The following is a 14312-nucleotide window of genomic DNA, read 5'->3' as shown; positions in this document are numbered from 1 at the left end:
CCTCTGCTATAAACTTAATCTTCATCAGTTATATTTCCTCTTCCTTCTATAATCCTTCCTATTATCCCTGAGCACAATTTGTTAAATTGATAATTCTAACCTTTTAAAAGAGCTCAACATATTATAACATATAATATCTTGTCACCAAACAAGAAAGAGTCCACCCCAACAAATTTTAAACCATAGTCGGGGATTTCAATCAGGCTTGTTTGAAGAAATCCCTGCCTAATTACCATCAGCAAATAACCTGTAGCACTAGACGACCCAACACACTAGACCACTGCTATTCTAAGATAAGGAATGCCTACCATTCCATTCCCAGACCACGTTTTGGGAAATCTGATAACTTGGCTGTACTTCTCCTTCTTGCATACAGGCAGAGGCTAAAGAGCAAAGCTGCAAAGATTAAGACAATAAAGAGATGGGCGTGGGAGGCAGGACGGTTGCTTCAACTCAGTGGACTGGGCTATGTTCAGGTACTCACCTACGTTTCTGAAAGAATACACCATGGTTGTCATGGACTTTATAAAAACTGTCTTTCCCAATCAGAAGCCCAGAATGAACTATGAGATCTGCTCAGAGCCAGATCAGAGGCATTCAAGTCTGGTGACCAAGAAAGTTACAAGAGATCCAGATATGATCTTCGGAAAGTCAACTCATGGGTGAAGTAGCATTTCTGGACTAAACTTGAATCAATGAAGGATGCATGACAGCTGTGATAGGGCTTCAATGCCATCATCTCTTACAGTGAAATCAAGTGACATAAGTGGCAACAGGGCTTCACTTCCAGATAGGCTCAATGTCTTCTACGCTCACTTTGACTGTCAAAATACGGAGGAACTATCACGAACTCCCACAGCCTCCAATGACACTGTGATTTCAGTCCATAAGGCTGTGTGCTTAACTGCATCCCCTCCCCCCTGCACGACTCGCATTACACTATGACTGTGTGGCTAGGCGTAGCTCCAGTGCCATATTTAAGTTTGCTGATGACACTACTGTCGTAGGTTGCACCAAAGATTGTAATGAATCAGCATATAGGTAGGACATTGAAACTCTGGTTGATTGGTGTCACAACAACAACCTCTTACTCAATGTCAGCAAGATCAAGGAGCTGATCATGGACTTCAGGAGGAGGAAACAGAGGTCCATGAGCCAGTTCCCTTATGGGAAATCAAAGGTAGAGAGGGTCAGCAACTTTAAATTCCTCAGTGTTACCATTTCAGCAGACCTGTCCTGGGCCCAGCACACGTGCACTTACGATTAAAGCTTGGAAGCGCCTCTACTTCCTTGGAAATCTGCAAGGATTCAACATGACATCTAAAACTCTGACAAACTTCTGTAGATGTGTGGTGGAGAGTACACTGACTCACTGCATCACAGACTGGTATAGAAATACTAATACGTTGAATGGAAATTCCGACAAAGAGTACCGGATAAGGCTCAGCCCATCACAGGTAGAGCTCTCCCTGGCATTGAGCACATCTATAAAGTGTTGTTGCAGGAAAGCAACATCCATCATCAGGGACCCCCACTACCTAGGTCTTGCTCTCTTCTTGCTGCTGCCATCAGTAAGAACATACAAGAGCCTCAGAACTCTCACCACCAGGTTCAGGAACAGTTATTATCCCTCAACCATCAGGCTCTTGAACCAGAGGGGATAACTTCACTTGCCCCATCGCTGAACCGTTCATACAACATATAGATTCCCTTTCAATTACGCTTCATTTCATGTTCTCGATGTTTATTGCTTATTTATTCTTTATTATTATTACTTTTGTTTTAAATTAGCATAGCTTCTTGACTTTTGCACACTGGTTGTCCACCCTTTTGAAGCTGTTTGTCATTGATTCCATTATGGTTATTGTATTTATTGAGCAAATATACAAGAAAATGAATATCAGGGTTGTATATGAGAACATACATGTATCTTGATAATAAATTTACTTTGAAATATTGCATCTTTTTTGTCTACTTTGGCATTGGTCTTTATGACCACATTTTTCACCTTTTAAGACAAATTTCAAAAATTGAACTATTTCATTTTTATTTTCTATTTCTTAACTTTATTATTTCAAAGATTCCCCGTAAGCATTCAGTTAATAAGAGGTCCAGCAATACAGACAACTCGCACATGGTGGTTCATCAGACTAGAGTTCTTAGCTACAGGTGTCAAATATACAAAGGACAATGCCAATGTATGTGACAGAGATGTCTGCCAGTGAACCCTACTGCTGGACCCACTATTTAATCCATGATTAGAAAATGGCTGCTAATTTAATGGCTACATTTGGTGTCAACAGTTCAGATTATGGAAATTTGCCTTTAGAAAAATTATTAAATCACTACTCCAAAGTTTGAGATACATAATGAAATTATTTCTCACAGAACTTATTTGGAGTAAAGGTAAATAAGTTAACACAACTTTATTTTCAAACTTGCATTTCTTGAAGCATGCACAGATAAAGTGGGAATGGGGGAGAAGGTCACCTACATTTCAAAATAAGTATGAAAGTCATGGGATTTGAAAGCTTCATGTAGAAATATAAAGATCAACAGGTTTAAAAATAGCATAGAGAGGCTGAAAATAAAGCTTTGGTTTTATTCCATGCAAAAACAACCCAATTACATTTCACAATCATGCCAGAATTGAGGATGCAGTAACTGAAAGTTCAGACAGGGTTAAAAACTACAGGAGACAGCTTTTAAGATCTTTCAAAACTCAACCTCTACTTAAGCCTTGGTTTCAGTATAAAAATGTTTTTCTGTATAGGTATTTAATGCAGAGGATTACAAATTACAGAAATTATTACTTCTCCAATTATTTTAATGGGGTGATGGTGTCACTGGCAAGGCTAGCATTTGCTGCCTTCCTTAATTCTCCTGAGAAAGGTGGCATTGGTTGGTAGATTTTGTTGGAGGGTCTTTGCTTAATTTCTAGTGTGCATTTTATAGGTAGCATGATGCAATAGAAACAGAGGGACTTCTTGTTTTGGGCAGGGATTTTGTTTCCGTAATAAGTGAGGTGTAAAAGCAGGATTGTCTTCTCCCTTTTAGGTGGACATAAAGATCCCTATGATACCATTTTGAACAGCAAGAATATTGAAACTTCTGTCCTCACCAAGACTATTCAATCAACAACATTACTGAACAAAATATATTTATTCATTATCGTATTCCTGCTGTGGAAGCTTTCTTTGAACCAAATGACTGCAAATCTCCTACATTACAATTGTGACTGCTCATTAAAAGTACTTCATTGGTACTTTCAAAAATACTCTGTAAAGCATTTTGCAACATTCTGAAAGGGACAAGTCCTATAAAATACAACTATATCTTTTACACATACAATGCAATGCATCAACTCAAAACAATAAGCAGAAGTAGAAGCAGCTGCTATCCAAATCCACTTACCCCATGCTTTGATTTCTTCTTTGGAATACTTTCTTTACTGGCTGCAACTGGAGACACTGAACACTCTCTCTTAGAAGGTTTTGCCTTATTGTTCACTGTACTTCTATTGTTCTTCTTGGTTGATTTTGTCAGCTTAGCTTGCCTTTCTTTCCCAAACTGAAATTTATTCTTAGAAACCTTTTCATTACCATTCTGTGGAACCTTAGGTGGAACCTTAGCTCTGTCATTTTTTGCACTTCTTGCATTATTCTCTGCAGTCTGAAGGCAGGTGTTTGGATCTGAAAATAATTCAGTGGAGGACCTAGATATCACATTACTTCTACCAGATATCTTAAGGACCTGCATACAAACAGAAGCGTGTCAGAAAAAAACTCTATATTTTTATGATGTATAAAGAAGATACAATACCTTGGCAACAAATATTCAAGACCAATTCAATAACATTGAGTTAGAACTTGTTATCGATTACCAAGTGCCTGTACTCATTAATGAACAATAAAGTTAAGTTTGGTATTACCTTTGCCAGCCAGTGCAGCATGGAACAAAGAACACAATTTAACAAAATGCTCACGGAATAGGCACTTCTGGCCCTGTGAGCCACAACCGCCCAGCAACCCCAACAAAACCTCAGCTTAGTCACGAGACAATTTACACTGACCAATTAACCTACATGGCAAGTCTTTGGATTGTGGGAAGAACTGGAACACCTGGGGAAAACCTATCCGATCCACGGGGAGGACGAACAGAGACTCCTTACAAGAGGATGCTGGGAATGAACTCTGAACTCCAGTGCCCCGATATGTAATAGCATTGCGCCAACTGCTACGCTACAACGGAATCTCCATACCATGATACACTGGTACTTCTCCTGACATCATATTATCCAAGATGACTCTCTCCGGTTTTAGAATTCTCTTGAGGTACCTGGAGAATGAGGACTACTTCTCAAAAATGATATATAACACCACCTTAACTTCTTACATCATTATGATTTATGTCATTTTCATTGTCTTCTTCATTTTCTGAGTCAGAGAATTCCTCCTTATGTTGTAGCAGAGAGGCCAGAAGTTCTGAAGCTATCATTTCCACCTAGTAAGCACATCACAGAAATATAACCAGTTAAGAGGATCTACATACTCTCCACACAAGTGTCATCCTGGGCCGTTAAAAATACAGGCTTTTTAAAGATGTTTAATATTTGCAATAATGGCTCCTGTGGGGAACTCTGATTTTAACATTTTGGTAATCAACTTACCACAAAAAGAATGCCCAGAATCAGAAACAACAGGCATGGAAGTACTGAAAAAATCTACTTACCCTCCATTTTGTAAATTCACTCAGAGAATTTGGTCCATATTTAACATTAGCAACTGCAGATTTCACAAAATTATTTCCAATTGCCCGTATCTCATCGGCAGTTGATGATTCCGAGAGCTGAGATTTGTACTTTTTATCCCAATAAGCATTTACCTTTAAAAAATCGGGGAAAAAAAGTTAAACTATGCAAAGCAGATTATTTTCTTCAAAGCCTTTTACCTTTTTATTTGGCATCAGAAGTGACTGCTTCATTACTGATATTTAAGGAAATGTGAAATATGGGTTTTTGGGAAGCCAGTGGCATTACCTTAGCCAGAGGTATTAGATTTAAAAGCAAGTATACAAAAAAGAGAGGCACTGATGCCACATAATTACTATCCATCAAGTCACTTTTCTAATATATAAACAACTGCATTACACTGAAGTAGGAAGACAGGGAACAGTGAAGGATGATCTTTTGCTAAGCTCCTATATCTATCGGCAGATGAGACCTTAAACAAGCTATTCCCAGAACAGGGTGTAACATAGCCTACTGCTCAACAAAGTGTTGGCCGTGGGATAGCTGTAACATGCTAATGAATGCAACACAGAATCCAATTAAAATGGTGTGAACTTCTGTAGCTTTCCCAAATTAGGCCTGGAAACTTGCCCACTGAATCCTTGTCATATTTACAGCGCAAAGCTTCAATTTAATAAATGGTAGAAACTGGCAGTTATGAGAAAGGATGTGAATTTGATTTAATTTAATTAGCCTCAAAATATATTTTTAGTTTTATTTTGATTTTTATATCATTTTAATTTTCTTAACATTTTTAGTTTTACAGGTGCCAAATGATTATGAGACTTGCAAATGTCAAAACATCCTCGAGCGGTTAAGGTTTTGACATACGGCAAGCCTGGGGGATGTTCCTCAATGACCATCAGCCCCATTCTGTCTGTCCAGCCACTTGCTGGCAGAAGGCTGACTCTGCCCTTGGCCATGCTGATGGAAGTCAGCTACCCATGCAAAGACAGAAGTTAAAAGCATAGTTCAGGGTACAAGTTACCGGCAATCCCAGAGCAGTAGAAAATCTGCTCCATTCTGTGTACGTACTTGTTGAGGACCATTATTTTAAGTTAGCTTACAAAATCAGGGGAATCAACCCCTTAAAACGAACTTTAAATTAATTCCAAACTGTGTTAACCAAATATTTTTCTACTCTATTTCTCTGGACTCACTTGACACTTTAGCTGCCGGCTATTGATAAACCTCAGTTGGTATCCATTGGATGTTATATCACTGCCATTGAGTTGCCGCAGGTTAGGCAATAAATATATCAGCTTGTATGTATCACAGATCTGGAAAAAGATTAATAAAGATTAGAGCCTGATAGTAATCAAAAATATTGACACAATATGTTAAAAGAAATTAACTACCATTATATTGATTCCTTTTTTTGCGGAACTATTTTTGGGATTCCCTATTACCCAGATTACAATGTTACAATGGAAAAATGGATAAAACGTTGATCAGAAGGTCTAAAAAAAAACAACCTGTAAATGTTCTGCCAAATGTTATATAATAGAAAATAGAAAGCAATTAAATCTAATTAATAACTAGCCAAGGAAACTGGAACTTGGAACGCCGTATCTTTTCTTGTGTCATGGATCCTGAGTTTGTCAGAATTTTGACAGCAAGTCAAACAGATTTGATCAATTAATTTCAGGTGCAGTTTCAAGTAGTCTACATGTAGGCAGGGCAGGCAGCTGGTGACATCAGTCTTAATGCAGTCCCTACACCACCAAACTGAAACACAAGAATGCTTCCAACTCCTTTCACCACTTTAAGACTTGTTCTTTCTGTCCCCTCAACCTAATCCTACACTTTAAAAAAATACTGTGAATAAAATCTATTAGCTTCTAAAAGGAAATACAAGTATAAAGATGCAGTCCAACACTTCTAAGCGCCATTCAAGTCAAAAGTTCGAAAGTTCAAAGTAAATTTATTATCAAGGTACATAACATCACCGTATATAATGCAGAGATTCATTTTTTGTGGGCATACTTCATAAATCCATAATATAATAATAACCATAATAGAATCAATGAAATACTGCACCAACTTGGCTATTCAACCAGGGTGCAAAGGTCAAAAAACTGTTCAAATATGAAGAAAAATAATAATAAATAAATAAGCAATAAATATCAAGAACATGAGATGACGAGTCTTTGAAAGTGAGCCCATAGTTTTGTGGAAACATTTCAATTGTGAAGCTCTCCCATTTGCTTCAAAAGTTTGATGGTCGAGGAGTAACAACTGCTCCTGAACCTGGAGATGTGAACCTTGAGGCTGCTATACCTCCTTCCTGATGGCAGTAGCGAGAAGCGAGCATGACCTGCGTGGTGGTGGTGGGGGGGTGGGAGAAGGGGGGTTCCAGATGACAAGGTGGCACCTATGTTCTTCTATAGTCCTTGCTGTTACTTGAAGGCCTTCAGACAAGACCTGACAAACCCTCTACAGCAGAACACCCATCCAGTGAATTTCAACCCTCAATCATTTCCCGAGTTACTGATGACATGCTAAGTGACTTATTATGTCAATTCTCACTCTAAGTTATCTTCTGCGACTGCTGGCTGCAAATCTCAGATTGAAATTCTTCTTGCTTACAAACAGCGTACTGGGCATGTATCTGAGTATTTGAATGGCACCAACATGCAGACACTAGAGGTTACGTACAATGTGCATCTTTAAACCACCAGTATATTACAAGCAACTAGAAAATATAAAGACGAAAGGCAACTGAGATCAGAGAGGGTGCAACCCGTCATCATCAGCAATCTTGCCCATGCTACTGGACATGGGTCTCTTGGTAGCTAAGAGGTAGACCAGTAGGACAATGTGTATGTATATATATATTTAAAATAAGCAGATGCTGAAAATGTGAAATAAAAACAGAAAATAACGGAAACATTCACTAGGTTACCAATCACCTGTAGAAACAGAAACAGAATTAATAATTTAGTGCAAAGATCCTTTCTCACAACTGAGAGGAGAAAAGAGAAAGCAAGGTAGTTCTAAATTGCAGGGATGTTTCAGTTTCAGTGAAGGTGGGAATGGGTTAGATAAGATAAAATGAATTCTCCTTCTTCTGGTATTATTTAATGGCGGAAGGCAAAGTGCATTACTGCCACCTACTGAGCTGGAGTGTGCAACAGTCTGGAAGTACATCCACTTTAATTTGCCTCCACCCCCCCCCCCCAACAAAAAGTCTGCTTTCTAGAAAGTCAAATATGCACTTATATACATTACAATGGCAGTGATATCCTAACACAGTGGTCCCCAATCACTGGGCTGCAAAGCATGTGCCACCGGGCTGCGAGGAAACAATATGATTTGGCGATATGAAACAATACGAGTCAGCTGCACCTTTCCTCATTCCCTGTCATGCACTGTTGAACTTGAACAAATAACCTACCAAATCATACCAAATAACACACAAATCCTAAAATAACACTAACATATAGTAAAAGCAGGAATGATATGATAAATACACAACCTATATAAAGTAGAAATAATGTATGTACAGTGTAGTTTCACTTAACAGAATTGAGAAGATTAAGCCAAAACTGATTTGTAGAGAACAAAAAAAATCGGCACGTACACGCATGCACACGTGGTCATGGTAGTCTTTCTCGGAGTGAGCACAAGTGTCCCGTATTTGACTGCTACTTTTGTCCCTTATTTGGGAGTGAGAAAGTTGGCAACCCTACTTGAACACCCCCCCCCCACCCCCCCAGTCGGCCGGTCTGCAAGAATACCATCAATATTAAACCAGTCTGTGGTGCAAAGAAGGTTGGGATCAACTGTCCTAACAAACTTTCCATGTTGAACTGTCTGTTCTAAAGATGTCTATTTAGCAATTAGACACTTCCTTTGCACTTCATAGGAACTGTATTCAAACAATGTATGCTGCACCATTTCTTAACAAGTGTACTCCTTACAAACTTCCATATAATGCATATTAGTTCTGAACAAAGAACTATTCAACCTAGTATGTCCAATATATAAAAGTGTACGTATAACTTCTTTCCTCCTGTTATACCCACGTCCCAATTGAGCTCCCACCATCCTCTGACTTTTATAAAAATGGTGTCCTTTCTTTTCCTTATCCCAACTTCGTTGTGACAGTAATAAAACAGACTTTTTAAATTATGGCTTTCACCCCCTCCTCCTTTATGCAAAGGGACCACTATATATACATCATTAATTTTTAGTGATTGTTTGACCAGAAGATCTGCTACCTCGTTTCTTTCAACGTGGGCAGAGACTGAGAAGAAATGGATACATAAGCCTACACTTTGCAGCCTCAACAGATGTTGTTCAATATAGTAGAGCTACTAGGACTTGATGTTTCAATCCCTATGGTAAGTTGGCACTTTCGATGTTGGCAGTGGGCTTGGAGTGGTGACAAGGAGGGAAGGTAGGTACGTCATCGGGGTCAACAGGTGGGCACCCTCCTTCTTTGACATTTTGTTGATAAGCCCACGACGTCTCCAGAGGGCTCAACGGTGCTACCTGGCATCCCGGATACACCCCACCCCCCTCAGTTCCATACCCTCCTGTCTTCATCTTGCAGCCCAGTTGTTGTCTTTCCTTTTAATCCAAATCTAATTGCTGCTTTCTTCTACTGCATTTGACAAGGACTTGATTGCTTGTTGGAGGGAGTGACCCCTCACACCCATCTTCTTCAATAGACTGGTCGGAGATGTAGCAACGAATCCTCTGCATCCCACTTCTACAGGGAAAATTTTGGTCTTTCAGCCATTCTGGGAGGCTTCAGTTGCCAGTTCAGAGTTGGTCTTTTTCCTCCCATAAGCTTCTTCGACACCATCTTCCCAAGGTACTGTCAATTCCACAACATATGCCAGCTTGGCTGTTGCGGACCACAGGACCGTGTCTGGCCGGAGTGTTGTAGCCGCAATGTCTGGGGGAAACACAAGCTTTTTTTCCCCAAGTCCATGTCCATTTTCCAATCCTGAGCAACCTGCAGAATGCTTACATCTTTTGATGTTATATGGTGCACTGGAGGTTGGCCTGCTGGTACAAATTGTGTGATGTGGATATTTCCTGCCAATGTTTGTGGGACAGCATTTGTGGTGATTCGCCTCTGTTCCAAGGTTGATGCCAGCTGTCTGAGAACTTCACTATAGAAAAATGTTTGGCCTACAATTTGAGGTATCTGGTTTAATAGATGTCAAAACCAAGAACAAATCGGAGCACAGAAGTACATAACCAGAGCATACTTCTTCAATCCATTCCTAGGCTAAAATGATTACACCACCTCAGACGTGAATAGTGATACTTTGTCTGACATTGCTTTTGCAATAGTCACCTGAAACTTGGCACAGACAGAAACACCTGAATGACCTGTCACTGGGTTTTTTGAACCAACTGTATAGATATGTAAATAACCATAATATCTGCCTTGCATATATTGCTGAACTACCTGTACCACTGATATGCAATCAATCTTCATCTTGATCGTTTTTTTTTTCAAGGCCTAAATCAACCACAGGTCAAGGGAAAACCAACGGAGGAATGGCAGAAAGGGGTACAATGGGACTGTAATCCACATTAAACAACCCAAGATTTTTGTGCTCATTCATTTCCCATCCATGCAAAACTGAAGACCTTACGAATGAAGTGCTCCCAACACTACTAATGTTGTCAACACTGGATGACCAACTTTACGGTCCACTTATGCTAACCTAATAAAACCACTGCTGACTGTAACCTATGTAGATGTGAAAAGTACTTCACCCATTTCTACTATTAATGGCAAATCTGGGAATTATTTAATAGAACCACAGAATAATCTTAATGCTCGAGCTTGAACTTTATCTAAGACTGCTGCTGAGGCTGACCCATAAGTAACACATCCATAATCAAAGACAGATCTGAGTTAATCAAATGTGTACGGCTTTAATAACCTCTTACTTTCATCCCAATCACAGCCAACTGAGCGCATTGAGGACATTTTTGCACTTCTCTGGAATTTTATTCACATGCACTTTCCATGTTAGCCTTGTATCCATCCACATACCAAGAAACTTTACCACTGAATCTTGTTTAAGAGATTTACTGAGGTCAATTGTGGGTGTAATGCTCCTTTTCAAAAAACAAATAGCTTGAGCCTCTGCAGCAGAAAACGTAAAGTTCCATCAACATCCCCAATCTTCTATTTCATTAATAACTGCCTGCAACTTCCCAACTATATAACTTGTACCCTGGCCCCTCTTCCACACTACACTGTCATTAACATATAACAATTTAGAAATGTGACACGAATTTAAGAAAATAACATTAATCATAGTATTAAAAAGGAGTCGGCTACATACAGTCCTGTGAAGTATCATTCCTTAAAATGCTCCCACCTTAACTTGTATCTTCTTGTTACATAAAAAAAAATCTTGAATCCAGTTGAGCATTCTATCAACCACCTCTTTTCAAGTTTAAGCAATAAGCCTTGTGTCCATAACATACCATAAGCTTTTTCTACATAAAACGTCTGCCACTGATTCTTTATTAACCGGGGCTTTACAAATTTCAGATTCAAAACTTAACACTGAGTCTCTGGTCATTCCCCCTTTACAAAATCCAGATTGGGAAACATCTAATTTTCCATGACCCTCCACAAAATAAGAAAGCCTCGCTGTAACCATTTGTTCCATTGTCAATGTATGTTCCTAAAAAGGCAAGGCTGAGATTGCTGAGGGGATACCCTACAGAGGTCATATGGTCGAAGGATTTATGGCAGTAATGAGAAAGAAAAAATAGAATGAGGCCATGAGATAATGGCAATTAGAGAGTGACAAATTTGATAAGGAAAGCACAGTAACACGCCCAGCAGGTCAGTTTGTGTTAATGGAGAGGAAAACACTGTTGCACTCTCATAGTTGGTAAACCTTACAAAAGAAATGGCCATAAAAGTTGCTGGTGAACGCAGCAGGCCAGGCAGCATCTCTAGGAAGAGGTGCAGTCGACGTTTCAGGCCAAGACCCTTCGTCTCGGCCTGAAACGTCGACTGCACCTCTTCCTAGAGATGCTGCCTGGCCTGCTGCGTTCACCAGCAACTTTTATGCATGTTGCTTGAATTTCCAGCATCTGCAGAATTCCTGTTGTTTGCGAAAAGAAATGGCCACTTATACTAGAAAAAGCAAGTTACCTGAAGATATAGAATTCAGTATTGAGTCCAGAAGTTGTAAAATACCCTGAAGTGCTATTCTTCAATCTGACATTGGGCATTAATAGTGGAAGTGGGATGGAGAATTAAAGTGGCAAGCAGCAAGAGGTTCTGAGCCACCCCTGCATACTGCAGATGTTAAAGAGCCATAGGAAACAGTGGCTCCTGCGTTTAGAACAGCACAGGCCGGGGAATGACAAAGGAAATGATCCCTTTGAATTGCTGAGAGGAGATGGGTGTGTTTGGCTTACAACCTTGTTCAAGCTGGCAGAAATTGCAAAGGATGGTCCACTGAACAAAAAAGTTGATGGTGTGGGGGTCAAGGACCCAGAGAAGTTTTATCCTAGCTTTGTTCTGGAGGAGACAGAACAAGAACAGAGATACAGAAAATAGATTAAATGCAGTGAAGAGCTGTGCAGGAGAACCTACAGTTGTACACAGGCCTTTCAATATTCAGCACATTTCAATGTGATTCCCCCGTCCTCATCCTTCCCAATGCCAGTGAGTATAAATTGGGAGTTGTTTCATCTTTGAGATCATTTCTCTCATCTGCCTCTAAACCCTTCTAACGCCAACATATCCTTCCTTAGATAAGGGGTACAAAAATTATCACAAATATTGCCTTACCGATGCCTTATAAACCCTCAGCATTACTTCCTTTTATATTCTAGTCCTTTCGAAAGGTTTATTGCTAACCTATTACTCAAGATGGAGATGGAGAGATCCAAGAAAGGAAGGACAGAGTCAGACCCAGACCACGTAAAAGTAAATCAGGCAACAGCAAAAGTCACTTAATATCCAAGCTTCAAGTGCAAAAGTAAGTACGAGAGCATTATCAATGCAGTCATGACCTAATGCAAGGTACATCTGAGAAAAAAAATTTTTGTCTAATCCAGGCTATGCCTTCAGACATTAACTCTAGTCAATTAAACTAAACTATTTTCTTCCACTTACAAACAAAATCAGGCTCCAGTGACAACGACATCCTAATATTTGCTGACTCTTGATTCATTTGGCAGAGTACACCACATCTGCACAGTGGCTAGCGCGATGCTATTACGCTCGCAGTTTTCTGGAGCTCAGAGTTCAATTCCGGTGCCATTCTGTGAGCAGTCTTTGTACGTCCTCCCCGTGGACTGCGTGGTTTTTGTCCAGGTCTTCTGGTTTCCTCCCACAGTCCAAAGACGTACAAATAGATTAACTGGCCATTGTAAACTGCCCCATAATTAGGATAGGGTTAATCAGGTTTGTTGGGGTGGCATTGCTAGAAGGGCAGAAGGGCCTACTGCACACTGTATCGCTAAATAAGTAAATAACCACGGAATGGAAGTGGGCTTGAAAGGCTAGTAAATTGGTAATAAGCAAAACCATACACTGTTTCCAGAGGGTCAAAAAGAAAATGTTTCATTAAATAAACCTAAACAAGGTTAATCATGCCTGCTTTGATGACATCAGTTTTACTCCTACTCAGTCACTTACCGTCAAATGCAAGTTATCGTCACAATTGAGATCTTCAAGATTCACAAACTGTCCAAGTGACGTAATCTGCTCCAAATCATTATTGGCACAGTTTAGACATTTCAGGTTGGCAAGTCCCAAATTGTTTGGAATTTCTGTTAGCATATTTCCAGACACGTCCAGTTCTTCCAACTCCAGTAACTGGGAAAATAATACTGGATCCAAATCGCTTGTTTTCAAACTTAAGTTAGAAAGACTGAATAAAAAAGGGAAAATTAAGTAAGATTAAATTTCAAAAGAAATGTACAAATTGCAGTATTACTATTACAATTTTCCCAAGTGATGGACAAGCAGTTGCTAATTTGAATATTGCTTTGCATTAGTCCGGTACACCATTTTTGTAATTTTACCATTCACCAAGAATCAAATAGTAATCTATTCCTTTCAAAATAATTCATTACACATCCAGCAAAAAAAGGGGGAGAGAGGGAGGGAGGGGGGGAGAGACCCACCATAGAATTGGTGTTCTATCCACACACTAAGCAAGTACTGAGTGATAAAACACATCCCAACATATCAAACAGGCTCATCATGCTAAGCTGCAAGTGATGAAATTCCTGGCAGAACAACCAACAACTTCAGGAAGTACAGGCCTTCGGTCCAAGCTCCTGCAGAGCAGTGTTATCATTCATGGTTCTCTACACTTAAGAGGTTATAATGATCACCATTATTTTAGCAGTTAGGGGCAGCACTGCAGCATAACACTACTACAGTGCCAGTGACCAGGGTTCGATTCCCACCTCTGTGTGTAAGGAGGTTGTATGTTCTCCCCGTGACGAGGACCAGGGTTTCACCCAGGTAATCCAATTTCCTCCCATTTCCGAAAACACACAGGTTAAG

At 39.7% G+C, this 14312-nt stretch overlaps 1 protein-coding gene across 1 annotated transcript in view; it reads right to left on the bottom strand.

Annotated features, from left to right (window-relative positions):
• The window catches only part of lrwd1 (leucine-rich repeats and WD repeat domain containing 1), a 68866-nt gene that overhangs the window by 44804 nt on the left and 9750 nt on the right, over positions 1-14312 (bottom strand). The window contains exons 3-7 of the mRNA XM_072243240.1: positions 13434-13668; positions 5950-6069; positions 4732-4884; positions 4396-4503; positions 3415-3753 (exon numbers count right to left, since the gene is read on the bottom strand). Coding sequence (XP_072099341.1) covers positions 3415-3753; positions 4396-4503; positions 4732-4884; positions 5950-6069; positions 13434-13668 — 955 coding nt within the window. The remainder of the gene's footprint in view (positions 1-3414; positions 3754-4395; positions 4504-4731; positions 4885-5949; positions 6070-13433; positions 13669-14312) is intronic.

The sequence above is a fragment of the Mobula birostris genome, chromosome 25, assembly GCF_030028105.1.
Source record: "Mobula birostris isolate sMobBir1 chromosome 25, sMobBir1.hap1, whole genome shotgun sequence".
NCBI classification, from domain to species: domain Eukaryota; kingdom Metazoa; phylum Chordata; class Chondrichthyes; order Myliobatiformes; family Myliobatidae; genus Mobula; species Mobula birostris.
This window is presented reverse-complemented; position numbering and strand designations above follow the sequence as displayed.